General features: G+C 40.9%; 1 protein-coding gene across 2 annotated transcripts in view; it reads right to left on the reverse strand.

The window, feature by feature from the left end:
* Positions 1 to 238: 238 nt before the first annotated feature.
* The window catches only part of me1 (malic enzyme 1, NADP(+)-dependent, cytosolic), a 75,021-nt gene continuing 57,095 nt past the window's right edge, over positions 239 to 18,164 (reverse strand). For both annotated transcript variants that reach the window (XM_054782767.1, XM_054782766.1), the window contains 11 exons: positions 17,336 to 17,411; positions 16,720 to 16,881; positions 12,362 to 12,465; positions 5,680 to 5,789; positions 4,854 to 4,951; positions 4,550 to 4,663; positions 3,545 to 3,650; positions 3,169 to 3,311; positions 2,936 to 3,109; positions 874 to 972; positions 239 to 799 (listed from right to left, as the gene is read on the reverse strand). In XM_054782767.1, the coding sequence (XP_054638742.1) occupies positions 632 to 799; positions 874 to 972; positions 2,936 to 3,109; positions 3,169 to 3,311; positions 3,545 to 3,650; positions 4,550 to 4,663; positions 4,854 to 4,951; positions 5,680 to 5,789; positions 12,362 to 12,465; positions 16,720 to 16,881; positions 17,336 to 17,411 (1,354 nt within the window). In that variant the 3' untranslated portion in view covers positions 239 to 631. The remainder of the gene's footprint in view (positions 800 to 873; positions 973 to 2,935; positions 3,110 to 3,168; positions 3,312 to 3,544; positions 3,651 to 4,549; positions 4,664 to 4,853; positions 4,952 to 5,679; positions 5,790 to 12,361; positions 12,466 to 16,719; positions 16,882 to 17,335; positions 17,412 to 18,164) is intronic.

The following is an 18,164-nucleotide window of genomic DNA, read 5'->3' on the forward strand; positions in this document are numbered from 1 at the left end:
ATTAAACAGGCATTCTTAACCTTCAAGGTGATTCAATGACACAAATTCGTGTCCAGGGTGCGCGTCCTGGGAGTTTGTTTTTTCCAGCATGCCCTAGCTATGCAATTCTGAAAAATCAATGTCCTCTCATTTTTAGTGTACATTTGAAAACGAGAACTGTCATGCTCAAAGAATCCACATCATATTGTATGTGCATAGTACAAAGAATTGAACAAAGACAACAGTCAACTCTATTTTTTTGTTTTATTTCAAGTGTTCTTGTGTCAGGAAGTGATATTGTAGTACAATTCCATGTAACCAGTGCGTGATTTTTTTTTGGCTGGTGGTTGCAGTGATCCAAAATGACAAAAGTCATTGGTGTGGAATTCAGTTATGAAGTCGTCTGTTATCTGTTTCACCTAACATTAAACTCCTTTACCTGAACTAAACTGCCTTGTAAAGCACTGGAGGGAATTTAATGCCCAAAACATCTTCGAATGCAGCATCAAGCATCAATAAAGCTAATTGTTTTCCTTCCAGCGTCACCATAATATTCACACTAATACAGTATCGTAAAAATCAATTCTACACAGGTCCTTTCCATAGATTTGGAAGACAGTAGTTAATTTGAACTGCTCTGAGGCCCTCTTTATCAAAGCTTGCATGATTGGAGCCTCATGCTGCCCTCTGGCCAGCAGTACGAGTCCGCACTAAAGTCATCATAGGCGGTGGTGTAAACGAGTGATCGCACGTGTGCTTCTTTGTCGGATGGCTCAGGGCGAAGTGTGGCTATGTTGTGCTCGTAGGCGTACTCCACTATCTGTAACAAACACATTTTATTGTGTGTGATTAAACTGGCAGAGAAAATCTACTGTACACCAGCAGAGCGCTCACCTTGACTGCCAGCATGAGTGAAACCTCCCTAATGGAGCTGAGAGGAGGATACAGTCTTCCCTCTGCCAAGTCCTTCTCTGTCACCAGGTGAGCAAGAGCCTGTGCGAAATGTCCACACATTTTAATGTTATGCTATTATGATATCGATATGTGATATCTTTTTAAAGCCTCTATTTTTTATTATTCCTGCCCTGAAAGAAAGCAGTGTTTCCCATACACTCATTTATTTGTGGCGGCCCGTCACAAATAAACACCTGTTCTCAACATATTATACTGTAAAGGCCCTGTCTGTGAATGGAGTGTGTCGTTACAACTCTGCACAGTATAATACACACAACTGGCCAGAAAACAAGAAGACGTAGCAGGAGGGATCGATGTTGCCAAATCAGCTAGTTTGTCGCTATTTTTAGTGGGTATTCAGGCCCTTCTAGATTGTATTTTTCTAAAAAGCAACAAAATGTAGCAACTTTTTCTGGTCTTATTGGACAGTTATGGAGACTCCAACATGAAAGCATGACAGCAGAGACAATCCACAAGATTGGGTGCAGAGACGAGGTGAGATTTTAACATTCATTTTTTGAAAAGTACACTGATAAAATATGGCTGTAAAAACAATACATTTTATTTATTTCACTTTATTTAACCGAGTCACAAAACAAATGCATGTGCGTTTTGAAATATTATATTGTCCCACAAATTGATGCTAAACAATTTTACTGTCAACATTTTTTGAAACCAAATAAACCACTGTTAATATATAATAATATATAATAATATTAATAATACTAAATAGGAATATATCATAATAAGACAATATTTCCTTTTATATGTCATCTTTCACTCTGAAGTTGCGGATATGCCAAATTTAAAGACAAATCTTTTGTGTTTTTATTATTTATTAGTTTTTTGTAGTTACATTACGCCTTTTTGCTCTATTTTTCCATTTTTGCTGGGTTTTTGTTTACTTCTGCAATGAGCCATGTTCCACAGATGGCCCTTGGTTAACGCTTTGGACACCCATCCGTGTTTGGCGAGCGTTGATTTTGCCAGGAAGAAGAATCTTTGCCAGGCGGTGGAGGAGTGTGTCCAATGTCTGCTTTCTTGGTTTGTGGTTGCAAGGGTGAGGCTGCATTGTGGAGGGGTTTATGCAGCTTTCAGAAACAAGTGTAATAATTGCATGGCCGTACTTACGTACAATTGGAGGTACGCACGGCGGATACTTCAAGCAAGAAACACTTCCTGACTTTCACTGTTACTGCTCACCCTACTCGCTAAATATAGTAACCATGTCGTTAAAATGTCAACATGAATCTCTCTACGTATGAGGTGTGTTATGAAGCTGGACCGGTGATTGCTGGAGCTTGTACAATTGGTGCTCAGCCAAATGTAAATGAGCGTAAATAGAACCGCTCGGTGATTAAAGGTGCTAACAAATCTTAAGTATCTCTGATCAATAAAATGACTACAGCTTCTGCTTAGACACTAAACACGGTGACAGCTGTTTAACGGCGGCGGCAAAACAGCCACACGTCACTCCCTGAAGCTGGGAACACTGAGGTAGGTTGGATTGCAAGATCTATACTTAATGAGCGGTTCCTTGCACACTGCCACGTCCATAATATACTGTATTATCATTCATAGGAGCAATGCCATAGTTCGCAATCTGATTGGCTTCTGGCGGCTCTGTTCTTGCAAGACACATTTTCTCCATACGAGAAACAATCTCGTTGTAATCTCGCAAGACACAAGATGTCATGAAACCCCTCATTTTTAAACGTCTTTGTTTTGCTTTTCATGTTGTTTGCTCACTTTTTGTCTCTGACAGCGTCCATAAAAATTACACGCACATGCGTTATGGCCAATTATGCAAATTCGACAATGATCTAACGCACTGTCACAAATATATTGCAGTCCTGTGGGAAACACTGGAAAGGATCTTTGATATTTGAAATGAACTATTTTCTTTAACAGGAAGTGCAATCGAGGCTGCTTTGGTGTTCTCAGCATGTGTGAATGTTCAGTATACTGTATGTACTTGTATGTGTTCTAATGCCAACGTTACCTCTGCGACAACCAGAAAAATATCTTCAGTGATGTGACAAATGGAGCAAGCGGTGACACCAAGGCCAATGCCAGGGAAGATGTAGGCGTTGTTTCCCTGACCAGGGTAGAATGTCCTCCCATCAGGCAAGGTCACAGGATCAAAGGGACTTCCGCTTGCAAAGATGCCCCTTCCCTACAGTGAAAGGCCTGTATGATTATCTATAAAAGATACATGTGTTTTTGTCACAATACCTCTGTGAATGTGTAACACTGCTCTGCGGTGCATTCGGCTTTACTGGTCGGGTTGCTTAGAGCAAAGATGATCGGGTGTTGATTGAAGGACGCCATGTCCCTGATGATCTGCTCAGAGAAGGCACCAGCGACAGCTGCCACTCCTGAAGCACAAACACCTCAGTGAGCAATATATTCACCTTTTTCTACATCATTCTGTCTAACACCTGAATGAAGGTGCCATCGCGTGCATTATTCTCATTCACTATTTCATGCAATTAACACCAAGTCACAACCTTTCACTATGAATGTTTCTCTTGTATCATCCGCCTAAAAGTGTGAACAAATAGCCAAAAGGCAACTTGACAAACCTGAGGAATCAAATGTTGCGTCTTACCAATGAGAGCTGTAGGTTTCAGTTTGCGAACCACATCTTCCAGGCTTTTCATCGGCGGGTGTTCATGAGCAAACCTCTCCTTTTCCTGCGTCAGGTGATCTCGACCCTTTGGAATGCGGAAAATGTTGAAGAAGACCAACACCGATGACACAGGGTACGGATGTTATAGATCAGTATCGGACAATTTCCGTGAAAAAGCATGGTATCGGCCTATGCCGATACTTGCTTTATAACGCCAATCAGCTCCACCCCTGTTGCAGCATCCAGCCTATAGAGACCGTCTCCCGTCCACTTTCCCTTCACAAAGCCAAAACAAGCATGGCTGCCGTGTGTGAATTAAAAAGGTTTACACCCTGCAAAACATGCCACAAAAAATGCCTCGCCGGGATGGCGCCTTAAAAAGCTTTGGGGGGCGGGCACTTGGTAGGGTGTGGTGAGTTATGGAGGCTCACAATGTGATCAATGTGATGTGTGGTGGGGCGGCGGCAGTCGGAGGTCTAAGGTGGATAGCCCGAACTGCCTGGGGTCCTGCTGGAGCGCCATCAAGCTGATCTCACATCCAAAGTCTCCTTAAAGAAGGCGTCCCATCCTCGAAGTTTCACCAATGATTTTGAAAAGTCAAATATGTTTTTGTGTAAATGAAGGTGATTTTAAGTTTCCCCTTTCATATTATTTAGCTCTTATCGTGACTTGAGACTTGACTGGAGACTTGAGACTTACTTGAGACTTGCAAAATGCTGCTTTTCTCCCACCTCTGATTTTTGACATCATTTTGCTCTGTGTAAGCTCAATTAAAGACTCTTTATCCGCACGTTGCCTCCGTCTCTGCACCCGGAGCTCAATCCTTAACAGAACCTGACGACATTCATACCTTTCTGACAGTGTCAACCAAAACTGAGCCTTATGGCAGCTCTTGTATCAGAGCTCATGTCAAATTGTGGATGTGTTCCTTTGAAATGGCCAGTGGGATGTGTGTGATGCGTGTATTTCAATAGACAAAGACACCTTGACGATGAGGCCTTTGGAATCAACCATCCAGATCTTCTTCAAACTGTCTTCCTTACTCAGTCCTTCTTTCTCCATGGCCATTGTGATCAGCTCAGCAATCCCCATCGCTGCCTGAGACAAACGTGACAGCAGGAAGGAAGGACTTTACCAAAGATTGTACAAAGATGCATACAGAGTATAGGTTAATTGCTTCTTGACTTAAAAAGAAATCAGTGACTTTCAAGATTCTGCGTGTGACTGTCTGCACTCAGCATTGTAACTGACACTTGTGGTAGTTGTTAGTACTAAATGCCACACCCACCTCCCCTGCACCTTGAAACACTATTGTGTGGTCACACATTTTACTCTTGGTGATGCGCAGGGCTGCCAGGAGTCCTGCAACCGCGACTGCAGCAGTGCCTGAGGGAAATTACAGGGCACCATCAGGAGTTAATAACAGACATGACCCTAAAATAGAAATAAAATAAATAAATATGTCTTATTAGTGGTATCTAGCATTAAGAATTATTAAAGAAGCACCAGAACTACCAATGCCGAATAGCAAATCTGTTCATTTTATCTTTAATCCTTTCTTTTCAGGTTTGCAAAATTATGCCTTTCTTTATTTTTCCTAAGCTGCTGCACCTCCCAGGGGTGGCCCACTTCAGACTTTGAAAAGCACTGGTCTACAGCATTCCAAAATACTCTCACCAGCCTTCAACATTCAGAACAGCTGCACAATCCAATGACATCAAATACAAGATCGGTCTAGAAACCTGCCTTTCCAAAGATATGCCGTGTTTTGATTGACACTTTATGCTTATTATCATTGTGGTTGTAGTTTGCAGTGGTGGAGAACTGCACTGCATCATGTCTTTCTAGTACAGTACATTTACGACTGCAACTACAACCAAAACACACAGCATATAAGCATGCTCTCATGTTATTCTCATTTTGTATTTTATGTGATTGTGCACGTGTACCTAATTAACTTGAAGTCACATTTCAGGAGACATAAAACATATTGAAAGATACACTAATGGATATTATATACTATAAATATTTACAGTTTGAATAAACCGATGAAGAGGCAAAAGAGTGTGTGTGTGTGTGTGTGTGTGTGTGTGTGTGTGTGTGCCCTAAACTACCTTGGATGTCATCGTTGAATGTGCAATACATGTTTCTGTACTTGCTCAGCAAGCGGAAAGCATTAATGTTTGCAAAGTCTTCAAATTGGATCAGGCAGTCCATTCCATACCTGTGAACAGAAGAGACACATCTAATCGTTGTGGATTCAAACGAACCTCCTCACGACTTCCGGTCTTCTCTCACTATGTGATTTGCACTCAAGTTTGAGCCTTAAACAAGGTTGCAATCAGGTATTTGGGGCCCCTGTCATGGGTCCTTAGAATCTTCATCAATTTTCTCCCCTTGGCCTTCAATCCAGGTGTTGGCATACTCCGTTTTAAAACAAATAGAATTCAGTCTTCTTTACATGCAAGGCCAATGTGTGATGTTTTATATTAGAAATAAAAACATAAAGCAACACCCATCCATCTATTTGATTTACTGTACTGCTTGTCCTCATTAGGGAGCCTATCCCAGCTGAGTTCCTGTGAGAGGTGAGCTGCACTCAACCAATCACAGGACACATACTGTATATACAAACGACCATTCACACTCATATTCACACCAGTGGACAATTTAAAGTCTATAATTAATTCCACATTTGTGGGAAATGGGAAGAAAACCCACACATATATGAGGAGAACATGCAAACTCACATGAAGTAACATGTTTTTGAAGAAGTCAAGATCAGTGTATTAATAAATTAAATGAATTACAACCACAAAATGTATGGGCAGGGTTTTAACTTCCAAGCTGACACCTGCTCCCCTGACTTTATGTCAGCGCCTCACAATGACTTTGTCAAATTTGCAAGAAAGGAACACAGAGGCCACCCGGTGTCCTCGTAAACCAGCAATGTTCAATTTAACAAGATGCTCCTAAGACAACCAATCATGCACTCAACACAGCAACACAGATGCCAGTGTCAATAAATGCTTGCAAAAACATTAAACAACAAAAATAAACGTAGTGTTACGAGCCATTAAAGTAGATTTTGCAGCGATATGTGGTGTAGGGGAATGCCAAGTTCTCATGACTCTCACCAGATGGACCTTCTGTTAAGGAATTTACAGAATGTTTGCAAAGGCTGCTCAGTCTTTGAGATAAAAGTGTGAGAGCAGTAGGGAAGGAACGAATGACCCGGTGGAGCTGTCATTCTGATGACCTTCTGTCTGAAAAGCCAATGTCACAGTTGCACAGTGGATATGACATAAACTGCCTTTCTTGTGTAAACTGTTCACATTCAATTGGAAGCTAAACTTCAGTAACAAGAAGTTTCTTTACTATAAATGATGCTTTTCTCAGTTTGCTTCTTTATTTGACAACCGCAGGCTTCATGTCACTTAATCACTGACAAAGATTGTTGGCACTTTCAGGTTTATACACGCTCAACAAAAATATAAACGCAACACTTTTGATTTTGGTCCCATTTTTCATGAGCTGAAAGTGTTTCTTTGTACAGTAATCTCTCATGTATTGCGGTTGATTGGTTCCAGACCCGCCCTGTGATAAGTGAATTTCCGTGAAGTAGGATTTCTTATTTATAAAACAAATATTTTCACAGTAAGAGCGTAGAAAAAATGTTTACAATGTTCTAAATAGGGTTTATAGCCCTCTAGACATGAACTAACACACCTATAGTCACCTGTACACTCGTATAACCCAATATATTAGACATAATACGATATAAATCAGTCTCATGCTCATGTGTGTTGATATAAATGTGTTTCTTAGGGGAGCAGAGCAAGTGGCGGAGGTGACGTCGGGGGTTCAGAGTTCAAGTTTCATCTTTCCGTGGATTACGGCCGTAGATCATAAATCATAATTTTTAATCTTACAAGTGCATCCTATCGAGATGCTGATTAGACAGCATGATTGTTGCGCAGGTGCGTCTTAGGTTGACCAAAATAAAAGGCCACTCCAAAATGTGCAGTTTAACTGTGTTGGGATTGCAAAGATAATGTGACAAATTCATTGGTCTCATCATCCTTATATTGCTGCTTTGGAATAATTTCCTTAGTTCAGCCCTATCAGCGCTGGTTCCTTTCTCTGGTGTGTCTGCACAGGTTGCCATGGTAATAAAATAGTGTGAGCAGCTGGCATTTGCCAGTTTGTTGTTACTATGCTTCAGGGCAATGATTTCTTCTGAGCTTCAAGTGCCCACTCAACATGTGACATGATCAGAAATAAAAATCAGAGCAATTCTGTTGCAAGTGTATGTGGAAGTGCCTTTTAGCTAGCTAAAGTTTGATTCTAAATGTGACATTTAAAAAGCAAGACCAGTTGGAGAAGCACATCTATCAGGTCTAATGATAACTTTAAACTGATATGCATATCAACACGGACTAACCTTAGAGTAACCCGAGTAGACATTATTACAGTTTACTGTATGTGCAGTTACAACTAGTTAATCACGTGACCCATCAGGTGCTATTTCTGAGATGAATACATGATGTAAGCAAGCAAGAGCTTACCTTTGCGCTTGTATTTGGCTTTTTAGACTTTAAATAATATGATATGCTATTAGGCCTTGTAAGTTACTCGCCATCAGTCCGGGGTGTCCACCTTTCACTCAAAGTCAGCTGAGACAGACATGTCCTGGGGAAAAAATGTATGAATAGGGACAGCGCCCCCCCGAAATGCAGTAGAAATCTGCTTAGCCTAATCGTTTTTGCTGATAGAAACCACACAAAAGGACAGAGTTGGTTGGAACCTGCATAAAAAACACTCAAGCTCATGTTTCAGTGAGTGAGAGACAGAGGAAATTGGGACAGGTCATGCAAACAGAGCCAGCTGCCCCCAAAGCCCTCACACACCTGCAGTGCTGTCTGTCAACTGAACAACAGGGAGGTGAAATTCTTCCTCATCACATTTATTCTCACAGATGAATATTCTCTTTTATGTAGTCTGTAGATAAAATTGGGAATACAGAAAGAGATAAGGAAGATTAGTTCAGATGTTTTAAATTGTGCAAAAAAAAAAATCCTGAAGAGCGTGCCATTGGTGTTTCTCTTCCTCTGCTACACCCCAAGAAATTGCTGCCTAATTCCGGGGCTGAGTGTCTGGCTGCCAACACGGCAGTAGTGTTGTGGAGAAAAATGTGTTTTCTATCAGGCAGGGAGCAGCACTGAAAGCACTGAGCGTCTGCATGAAGACAAAGGATAATGGGACAAAGAAGTCGCTGTAAACCTTTTATTGTGCTGGGGCTTTTAGGAAAATGAAGACAAGCAACCGGAGGGTGCTGACCTTTTGCCTTCGACTGGCAAGGTCACAGAGGTTCACAACCAAGGTATTGGTTAAAACCAAGGGCCATCTGCAAAAGACGATGATGCTACAGAATAACTCGTCTCATCATTTCGTTAAGACAAAAGATTATATATTTGTCTGAAATAAAAGTAATCTTTTTTAGGGATAAATTACAGGCTGGGAACATTCAGGCACTGTGAACAAAAATATGACAATGACAGACATGTGAAAGAGAAATCTAGACTGACATCCTCTAACCATAAACTACTAGTGAGGTTGTGGGATGCAGAGAGACAAGGATATCTTCCCAGTTTAGACACTTCTTTGGTGTTGGATATGAGCCACTGAAGATAGAGGGAGCGCTTTTGACTTGACAAAAACACACTTGGGACCGTGTTCCCGCATCTTCCCGCATCTTTTCAATGGCCTTTGGCAAACTGTCAACATTCCATCAATCATGCCAGATGTCTAGTTAAGCACTTGATTTGAAAAGTCATACGCAATAATTATTGAATGTACACAACCATATTCAAAGGCATTGCTGAAGCAGAGAAGCAAGGTGAAAGGAACAAAAGTCTACATCGATGAGCATCTGTCAATGCAACGTTGACGTCACAGAGAAAGCTTGTGACTTAAGGAAGCAGGGAAAAATTCAAGGCACTCGGAGCGCCAACTGTAAAACACACATCGAGTTAAACACGGAGAATCATGTATTGCTGTCAAGGGTATCAAGGAACCGGACAAATACTGAAGATTTTATTTCCTATTTATTTATTTTAACTTGTATTTGTTTTAATTCCTTTCTTTTGCATCCCTAGTATTAGCAGCATAATACATACAGCGCCTTTAAATGCTTCGTTCACGCTACACTCCCATTAAACTGAATAGGCTGTTCATCAGCTGATCAAAAGTTTAAGACCATAGCTAAAAAAAAACCAACTAAAATACAGCTAAAATTTTCAAAATAGGACTCAGTTATGAAGTTAGTGGAGACTGTTGGAGACAAGGAGGTCGTTGCTCCAGGTGGTGAAGATGGCTTCATGAGGGCATCAACTGTCTGCAATATATTTTGTCTGGCATATTTTCCCCATAAATATGTGTTGAACTCCAGTTTGTACAACTAACAAGGTGTTTGACTTTGGAGGTTCCTTTGTCCTCCAGTGCAATGAATTAAGTGTAGAAAAGCATGTGGGAGTATTAACTGATTTATAGATGACAGGTTGTTTCCCAAGCTGTAAATTATTTAGACAAGTTAGGTTCGGCCGCACGGTGGCCTAGTGGTTAGCATGTTGGCCGCACTGTCATGAGATCGGAAAGATCTGGGTTCAAATCTCCATTGGGCATCTCTGTGTGGAGTTTGCATGTTCTCCCCGTGCATGCGTGGTTTTCTGCGGTTTCCTCCCACATTCCAAAAACATGCATGTTAGGTTAATTGGAGACTCTAAATTGCCCATAGGTATGAATGTGAGTGTGAATGGTTGTTTGTCTATATGTGCCCTGTGATTGGCTGGCGACCAGTCCAGGGTGTACCCCACCGCTCGCCCGAAGTCAGCTGGGATAGGCTCCAGTATACCCGCGACCCTAATGAGGATAAGCGGCATAGAAAAAGGATGGATGGAAGTTAGGTTCAATCATTAGGATGACAAAGGTGTACGTTATTAAGCCAGAATTGGAATCTTTTTCCTTTAGGTGAGGAAGCAGAGGAAAGCATAAACGGTAAAAAGAAAAAAAGAATTGTTTAGTTGGGTGTACGTTTATGAAGGTCTGTAGTGGGTGAGGTCACAGACTAGGATGCGGTGTCCAAACACAGCTGTTGAACCAGTGTGCATATGAGTGTTTGTGCACACACAAGCACACACACAGGCTGCCTGTTGACTGGCATCCCCAAGAGGCTAGGTGACTGAGGCCTTAATCATACTCCAACCCCCCCTCATTTCTCTCAGAGGGCCAGTATCTCTACCGACGCAGTATTTGTCAAAGCCCGATGCGCCCGTCTGCATTCTGCATTCTTTCCCTTGTTTCTCTGTTGCTCCTGTCAGCCAGGCTCATGTGCCTGCGTATATGTTGACCACCCTCTCGGTAAAAAGAGTTTCCAAAAGTGGACTACTTCCACAAAGACGTTCAAAGAAGTTCTACCTGTACTAGTTCAGTGGTAAATCTATGAATGCTTATACTAGATTACCAATTCTGTATTTTAATGAATTGCAATCAGCAAAGAGGTATCCTAATGATCAATAATGACGATGTTGTTTACAGTAGATCCACACTATTTACGAAAGTTACGTCGAGGCCCCCCCCCCGCAAATGGCAAAAAAAACGTGAATAATGGCCACACAGTTGTATGTATAGCCTATTACGTATTTACATATTGACCACAATTAGTTTCAATATCAAATATCATAAAAACCTTTCACTAGGGCAGAGAGGCAGAAAGAAAGGTATTTAAAGTGAATGAATGCGATTCTTGTTCAAGCCTCTGAAAACGACCCTAATGTTGACATTATTACTGACAGTAAATTTAAATATTAAAAATAAAATTTGCCGCCACAGCGGCAGCAGTCCGCCTCCCACGCAGCCCGCCACGACAGCTTAAAAAAAAACGTCCTCAATCAGTGGGCACAACCAATGAACAATTTAGACTCTCCAAGTTTTGGAATGTGGTAGGAAGCTGGAGAAAAGTGCTGTATTTCGGTTTATTTATTTATTTATTTGAGTTATTTTTCATTTTCATCAGATTTGTATTATTTGTATTATAAATGAAGCTCTTACATTCACACAGTGAACTAATGCACCAGCCTGGAGTAATTGAGTTCATGCTTCCTGTGTTTGTCAGAAACGTGTATGTGTATATTAAAGCCCCGTGGAGCTACAGTATAATCATTCCTTCAATCCCTGAGCCTGTAATTATTCATTTTACACCAACCTGGCTATGTCTTGAGGAGTAGCACTGCTGTCCCCTGTATTTGAGAAGCCACCCAGTTATTAAGAGTTGTGGCTCTTTTAGCCAGTTCTATTCTGGGTTAGAAGAAGGATTAACTAAGCCAAAACACATCTCTGACCATGATGGTTCAATGGTACCGAAACAAACAAATACGTATCAGTACCCAAGCACATCACACAAAACTGTCATCGTGGGCAAGCAGCTGAACTTACTGAACCCCTTTTAAAGGCTGCGAATGAAATCTAGATCTATGGTAGTCTTACTCCTTTTCAATACAGTTCAGTCTTCATGACGAGTCATTACATGGAAATTTAAACAGCAAGATTTCACTCATTGAAGGTAAATCGATCACTCGTGAATTCATTTCCAGATTTGTCTGCATTGCCCACTGCATGTGTAGAGTATGCTCTAAATGGCTTATGAGAACTCCACGCACCAAATTTTCTTAAAATTACAGCACTTGACTGCCAAAAGGAAGTGGGCAAATAATAAACTGAGAGCCAAAAGGAACATACCTGTCTGACACAGCCTTCATAAATTCATCCAGCAGGTCGTCATAGGCTTGGCCTCGCACTCTCTTGTGTCTGAGTCCAATGTAAAGTGGATCCTGCAGCAGTGCCTGAAAAGCACACACACGTAGAGGAAAATAGTTATCGTTTAATATGATTACTAAATACCAGAACAATAATGTAAGTAATAGCCCACCCATCCCAAATGAGACACACATTTTGTTCTTTGACTGATTATTCTCATGGTGAGTGCTGGCGCTGCTGTTTAGTGCAATAAGAACAACCAGAAGCCCGGTAGAAGCCTTGCTAATTGGCCTGCCATAGTTCTTTCTATACATTATTCATGTCCACTCAAATTGCATATGACAGGGACAGGGACTCACCCCAAAGAGTCCTAGTTGAACTGACTATGCACACATCTTGGGAGTTTTGAAGTTAGAATCCAAAACGTTGGCCAGCTGTGTCCATGCCTCATTTGAGGAAGCATCCTTTACTTCCCATGCACTTTAGAATACATAATTACACAGTTGCTCTAAAATGAGCAAAGCTGGGAGAGAGAAGCAGCCACCTTTCCATTGCAAGGTCAAGAACCGTGGAGTCCCAGAGCTTATTTATATCAAGCCGACGAGTCATTTCCTGGCAGGCATTTATTGGACAGTCACAGGCAGGCGGTGGCCAAGGTAAACTGTAACCTAAACAAGCAGAACGTGATCGTTTAATCCCTGAGAGTGGAGTAATACCAGCGCCACTTTGGTGATCATTTTAAAACTGATGCAATCGCATGCAATGAGAAAAGTCTTCAGGAGGGCAACTCATGAATGACATATTTGCAACTCTATTGCCCCAAGGTTGTGTTATGAACAAAAACAAATAGCTTTGTTCGTCTTTGAGCATTTCACTTAGAAAATAGTTCACTAAACTAAGAGTAAAGAGGTGCTGTTGACCTTGTTGACATTCTTGAAAAGGTTAGACGCAAGCTCGTTCTATTCCAAATGATTAACTGAAAAGTGATGAATGATAACTGCCATGGAAAATATTTGTGTATTTATGCAATTAATTTAAATGCTGACAAAGCCACTAAACCCATTATTAAGAATTAAATGGTACTGATCGACGATGAGACGTGAAATACTCTTAACAGGGTGGCAGGCTTGCTTGAGAGTTTGCCAGCACAGCTCTTTCTCTTTCCCCCATACTCACTCAAGAACGAATACAATCCCATAATAGCAGCCAATTAAATCATCATCTAGAGCTACTACCAGCCTAAAAAACAGGCTCCCGTATGAAAGCAGCCTCCACAAGAGCTCTGCATGGCTTAAGGCAAATATAGCTTGTCTCCTACGTTTCAATTGGCCTGCCATCTCTTAAAAGAATTATATAAAAATGGAAAATCCAGCCACAACCATGCAGACAGTCTTGTAATCCCTTTATAAATTGTTTTATAAAAGCCGCATGTGCAGCAAATACGAATGCATATATTTGCAAGTTAAGCCCCATCCACGGGACAGCGAGCTCGATTTCCTCTCTGTAGCTTTTTAAAACTCTGACGTGCATTATTAAATTATGAGATGGTTAGAAAACACATACTGATCATCCGTAAAAGATTTGGTTAAACCAAAGAAACCAAAAAATCTGTCTTTTACAAGCAAAATAATAATAATCAGCGTGATTTACTTTTGTGTTTGAAGCTGTGGAAAATAACACCACCGTGCAGAGTATATAATCAATAAATACCTCTCTAATAGTCACAATTTTTGAAACGGCTCTTGAATCTTTTTGGATTGTGCAGGCGTACCTAATGAACAGTACCAAGTGCTGCGTTATAAATGATCAGAGATCTCTGTCATAAGATGTGCATTTCAGCTGTCAGCAGTCAAATAGTGACTAACAGTGTGTACTGATGAAGATCTTTTGCATATTTAATATCAACTGTACAGCTTAAATGTTAAAATCGGAAATATCCATCACTGTGAGGGACAAAGGTCTTCGGTATCTACAAACCCAGTTTAGTAAATTTCGGGATTTAGGGATTGTGTTTTTGGGTATGTGACAAATGAGGTCAGTAAATCATGGGCCACTTGTGGGCAGGTTTGGGTCACAAAGTCCATGTTTTTTTTTAGTCCCAGTCAGATTGTGTATACACTGTCTGTATGAAGGGTGTGTTTGCAATTGTACAGCTATTGTAAAGCATATGTGTAGTACACCAGAAATGTCTAAATATCATATTTGCATCCTTCTATAGCTTATGTGTATTTATTTTAAAACACATTTTTTAAGATTGAAGCCGATCTGCAGCAGCTGAGTCATCTGAAGTCTGTCATGGGAAAATAAACAAGATCTTCTGCCAGGCCCAACTCAGCTATGTCAGGCACAGAACTCTCTCAGGCCACCGCACCTTTGGTTGACATTTGCTGACTATTCTTGCTGTGTTTATGTGCTCGCCTGCCCACAATTTGGGTAATGGGCCGTAGGTAGCGTGCTCTGCAACCTGGCACGAGAGAGAGGTGTTATCAGTGGCAATGCAGACGTCTCCAATGGCTTTTGGTGGTTGATTTGTGAGACCAAAAATGTAAGTTAGATGAGTCCTTTTTAATGTAATCAATTTTATTTTGCAGACTATCACAGCAATTTTCATGTTTTTCACGATTACAATAAAACTATGCATTTGATTATTGTATCTCAGCATTAAGGCCATAAACCACAGCGTCACTACTGAATAGTGGTTGATTGTAAAATGTCATGTTTTTATTGCACACCAGAATATTTCATAGCAGAGGAGCATTTTCTTTTTTTTTTAATCGTTCATGGTTAGCAACCCAGATACAGTAACTTGAAGTGCTCTCAAGTTGATACTTTGAGACAAATATCCCTCATGCTTGTGTAAGCACTTTGAATGCACCAAATGAATGGCATACTCTGCCACAAATGATTATGTAGCGTTTGTGGTTGCAGTAAAAATGGTGAATTTAAAAATATTACGTGCTCAAGAAATTGTTAAGTATCATAGTTTCAGGATGGTGTGTGAATGGATTCTCTGTATGTGTTCTGTAATATTTTTTCCCCAAATGTTTCTTCCTTTCCCTTTCACTTCATGTGTCAATGTTCCTCTCTGCTTCCAGTGAATGTGTTTGGATACAGGGGCACATTCATTCCTATGAGAGTCAGTGGACATGAATGAAGCCAAAAGACTATAACAAAAACCATAAAACTTTTACATCTGAGCCGAGACTGCAAACCCATGAATTTGTAGTGAAATAACAACACGGTGTAATGAGAACCAATTACTGCATCTCCTGCTGTTTGTTGGACCATCCACCACAATTTTCACAGCCTTAAACACAGTTGTGTGGGAGAACGTTTGTATGAAGGAGTATTTTATGCCATTTTACAGAGCAAGTCAAATTTTATTGTTCCCTTAACAGATTACAGTAATCCCTCGTTTATCGTGGTTAATTAGTTCCGTGATAAGTGAACTTCAGCAAAATGATTCTCGATTTAGAAATGGAATACTTTCGTAGTTAGAGCATAGAACATCTGTTTACGATCTTCTAAATACGGTTTTTAACATTATTAGAGCCCTCTTGACATGAACTAACACATCTATAGTAACCTTTACACTAGTATTACCCAATATTCTCGATGATAACGCAACTGCACTGGGCAGGGCACAAACAACAGTCGGGACCCTTTCCCCAAACCAAAGGGGTATGGAAGTGACCCTTTCGTTCACCGGGGATGACACCAACATGGAGGCACCAATCCGGGGGGCTATTAATAAGCCAACACCAGCTCACTGCCTGGCCCCTGCAGCAACTCCAGATAGAACAAGGTCAGGCCCCTCTCAAGGAGTTTGGTTCCAGAACCCAAACTGTGGGTTGATGTGAGTCCTCCCATGTCTAGTCGGAATGTCTCAACTTCTCGCACATGCTTGAGCTAACTTCCCCAGGTGGCGAGGTGCAGTCCCTCCTCTTGTTTTTATTCATATGGTCTTCTGAATCACTCTTTGTCTGGCACGTCACCGAGGCCTTGTTTACCTTGGGAGACCCTACCGGGGGCACATAGCCCCGGGCGACATACCTCCTAGGATCACTCGGGCACTCAAACCCCTCCACTACCATAAGGTGGTCGTTCAGGGAGGAGAACTCAGATTTCAGTGTAAAAATTATTTGAGATGAGCAAATTGTGGCAATAAGCGAAAAGGGGCTGGTAACAAAAAAATGAAAGTAAAAATAAAGACTTTTGACATTATGTTTGACCATATGTTTATACGCAGTCTAAGATTGGTTATAAAATAATGACAACATGATGTAACAATCTTCACAGTTCTGGAGGCAGTGTTAACTCTCCAGCTCTCCAGTTCTTACCTCATTGTCCGTGCCCACGTCCAGTAGGACAGGCAAGCACTGTTGAGGAGGCACACCTCCACAGGCTGTGTACAGGGCCAGTTTGCCCACTGGAATTCCCATCCCATTGCAGCCAAGGTCTCCCAAGCCCAAGATCCTCTCACCATCAGTGACACACACAGCCTGTGGTCCAACACAATAGTACTTGAATTGATGCTTGAAGTAGCATATGCAGTTTTCCCCCCACAAAAAGAACAGATTTATTATTATCAGTTCTAGGACATTTGTAATTAGCAGAACAGCGTTTATGATGGGCAGCACTCACAGGTAGATGATTCTGGGTTCAAATCTCGGTCTTGCACTTCCTTATTGTGTAAATGATCACCGGCTGAAGTGTTTTGTGTTATAAGTCAGTGATTTAGTCCTTAAAACTGTAAAGACGATAATATTATGTATTTCATGGACTATCTATTGATATAGATAGAGGCTTATCAGCGGATGGCTACTTTGGCGAGACCGAGATTTGAGTTAAGAACCTCGTGGCTGTGAAGAAGACATGCTAACCACATTTCTACAGCCTTAATGCAGACCAAACATAATCAAATACTCAGCTGACACCGTTTGAGTGGGGATTTACCCTGATGTCCTTGTCTGGCCAATTCTGAAGCAGTGATGCAATGTGGCCATGATCATGGATAGTGATGAATAGCCCCCTAAAATTAGAGTGGTGAAGAGATTAAACTACTTTTAACATATTTCATAACATTTTCTTACAATCAAACATCTCCGTCTATCACAACTGTTCAAATAGGAAACATGTCACAAAAATTATGCTGGGATAAACAATAATGTAACGAATGGTCACAATTTACTTCAAAGAGAAACATTAGCTAAGCTCTGTTTAGAGGTTAAGCTTCTTTCGCTTTTGAACCTTTACTTCTTGGTCTGATAGAATTGAATGTTGAGCCTAGAGCCCAGGGCCACTCCAGGGAGGTTTCTGTGGATCCCTCAAGCTCCCCAAACAGTTTTTCATCTTCATAACTGGCACTTTTGCCGTACAATCCACCTTTTTTAGTTTCCTAATGGCTGGCATTAATGTCCTGTGCTGCGAGACAATCCCGGATAAAGAGACTGTGTGTGTGGGGTCTAGCCACACTGTGTTTTCTTCCCAGAAAACCCATCTGTTAATAATAATAAAAGTAGTATGGGATCTCATTTGGGTGGCAACAACTGCAAAAACAGTAGGGCATGTCAAATCCAAGAAGTTGCCAGTGTCCCATAAAAAATATTTGAGAAAGGGTACTGTTAGTAAACCAGTAAAAAAAGAAAATACAAAAATGTAAACATATATCTTATTAAAAGTAATAACTAGAATTAATATTGGTTGTAAATATTGTACTAACTCCTCATTTCTAGTGAGTACATTGTCTGTACTCACTCATTATCAAGTTATGTTTCTGTCAACT

Source organism: Dunckerocampus dactyliophorus, chromosome 7, assembly GCF_027744805.1.
Source record: "Dunckerocampus dactyliophorus isolate RoL2022-P2 chromosome 7, RoL_Ddac_1.1, whole genome shotgun sequence".
NCBI lineage: Eukaryota > Metazoa > Chordata > Actinopteri > Syngnathiformes > Syngnathidae > Dunckerocampus > Dunckerocampus dactyliophorus.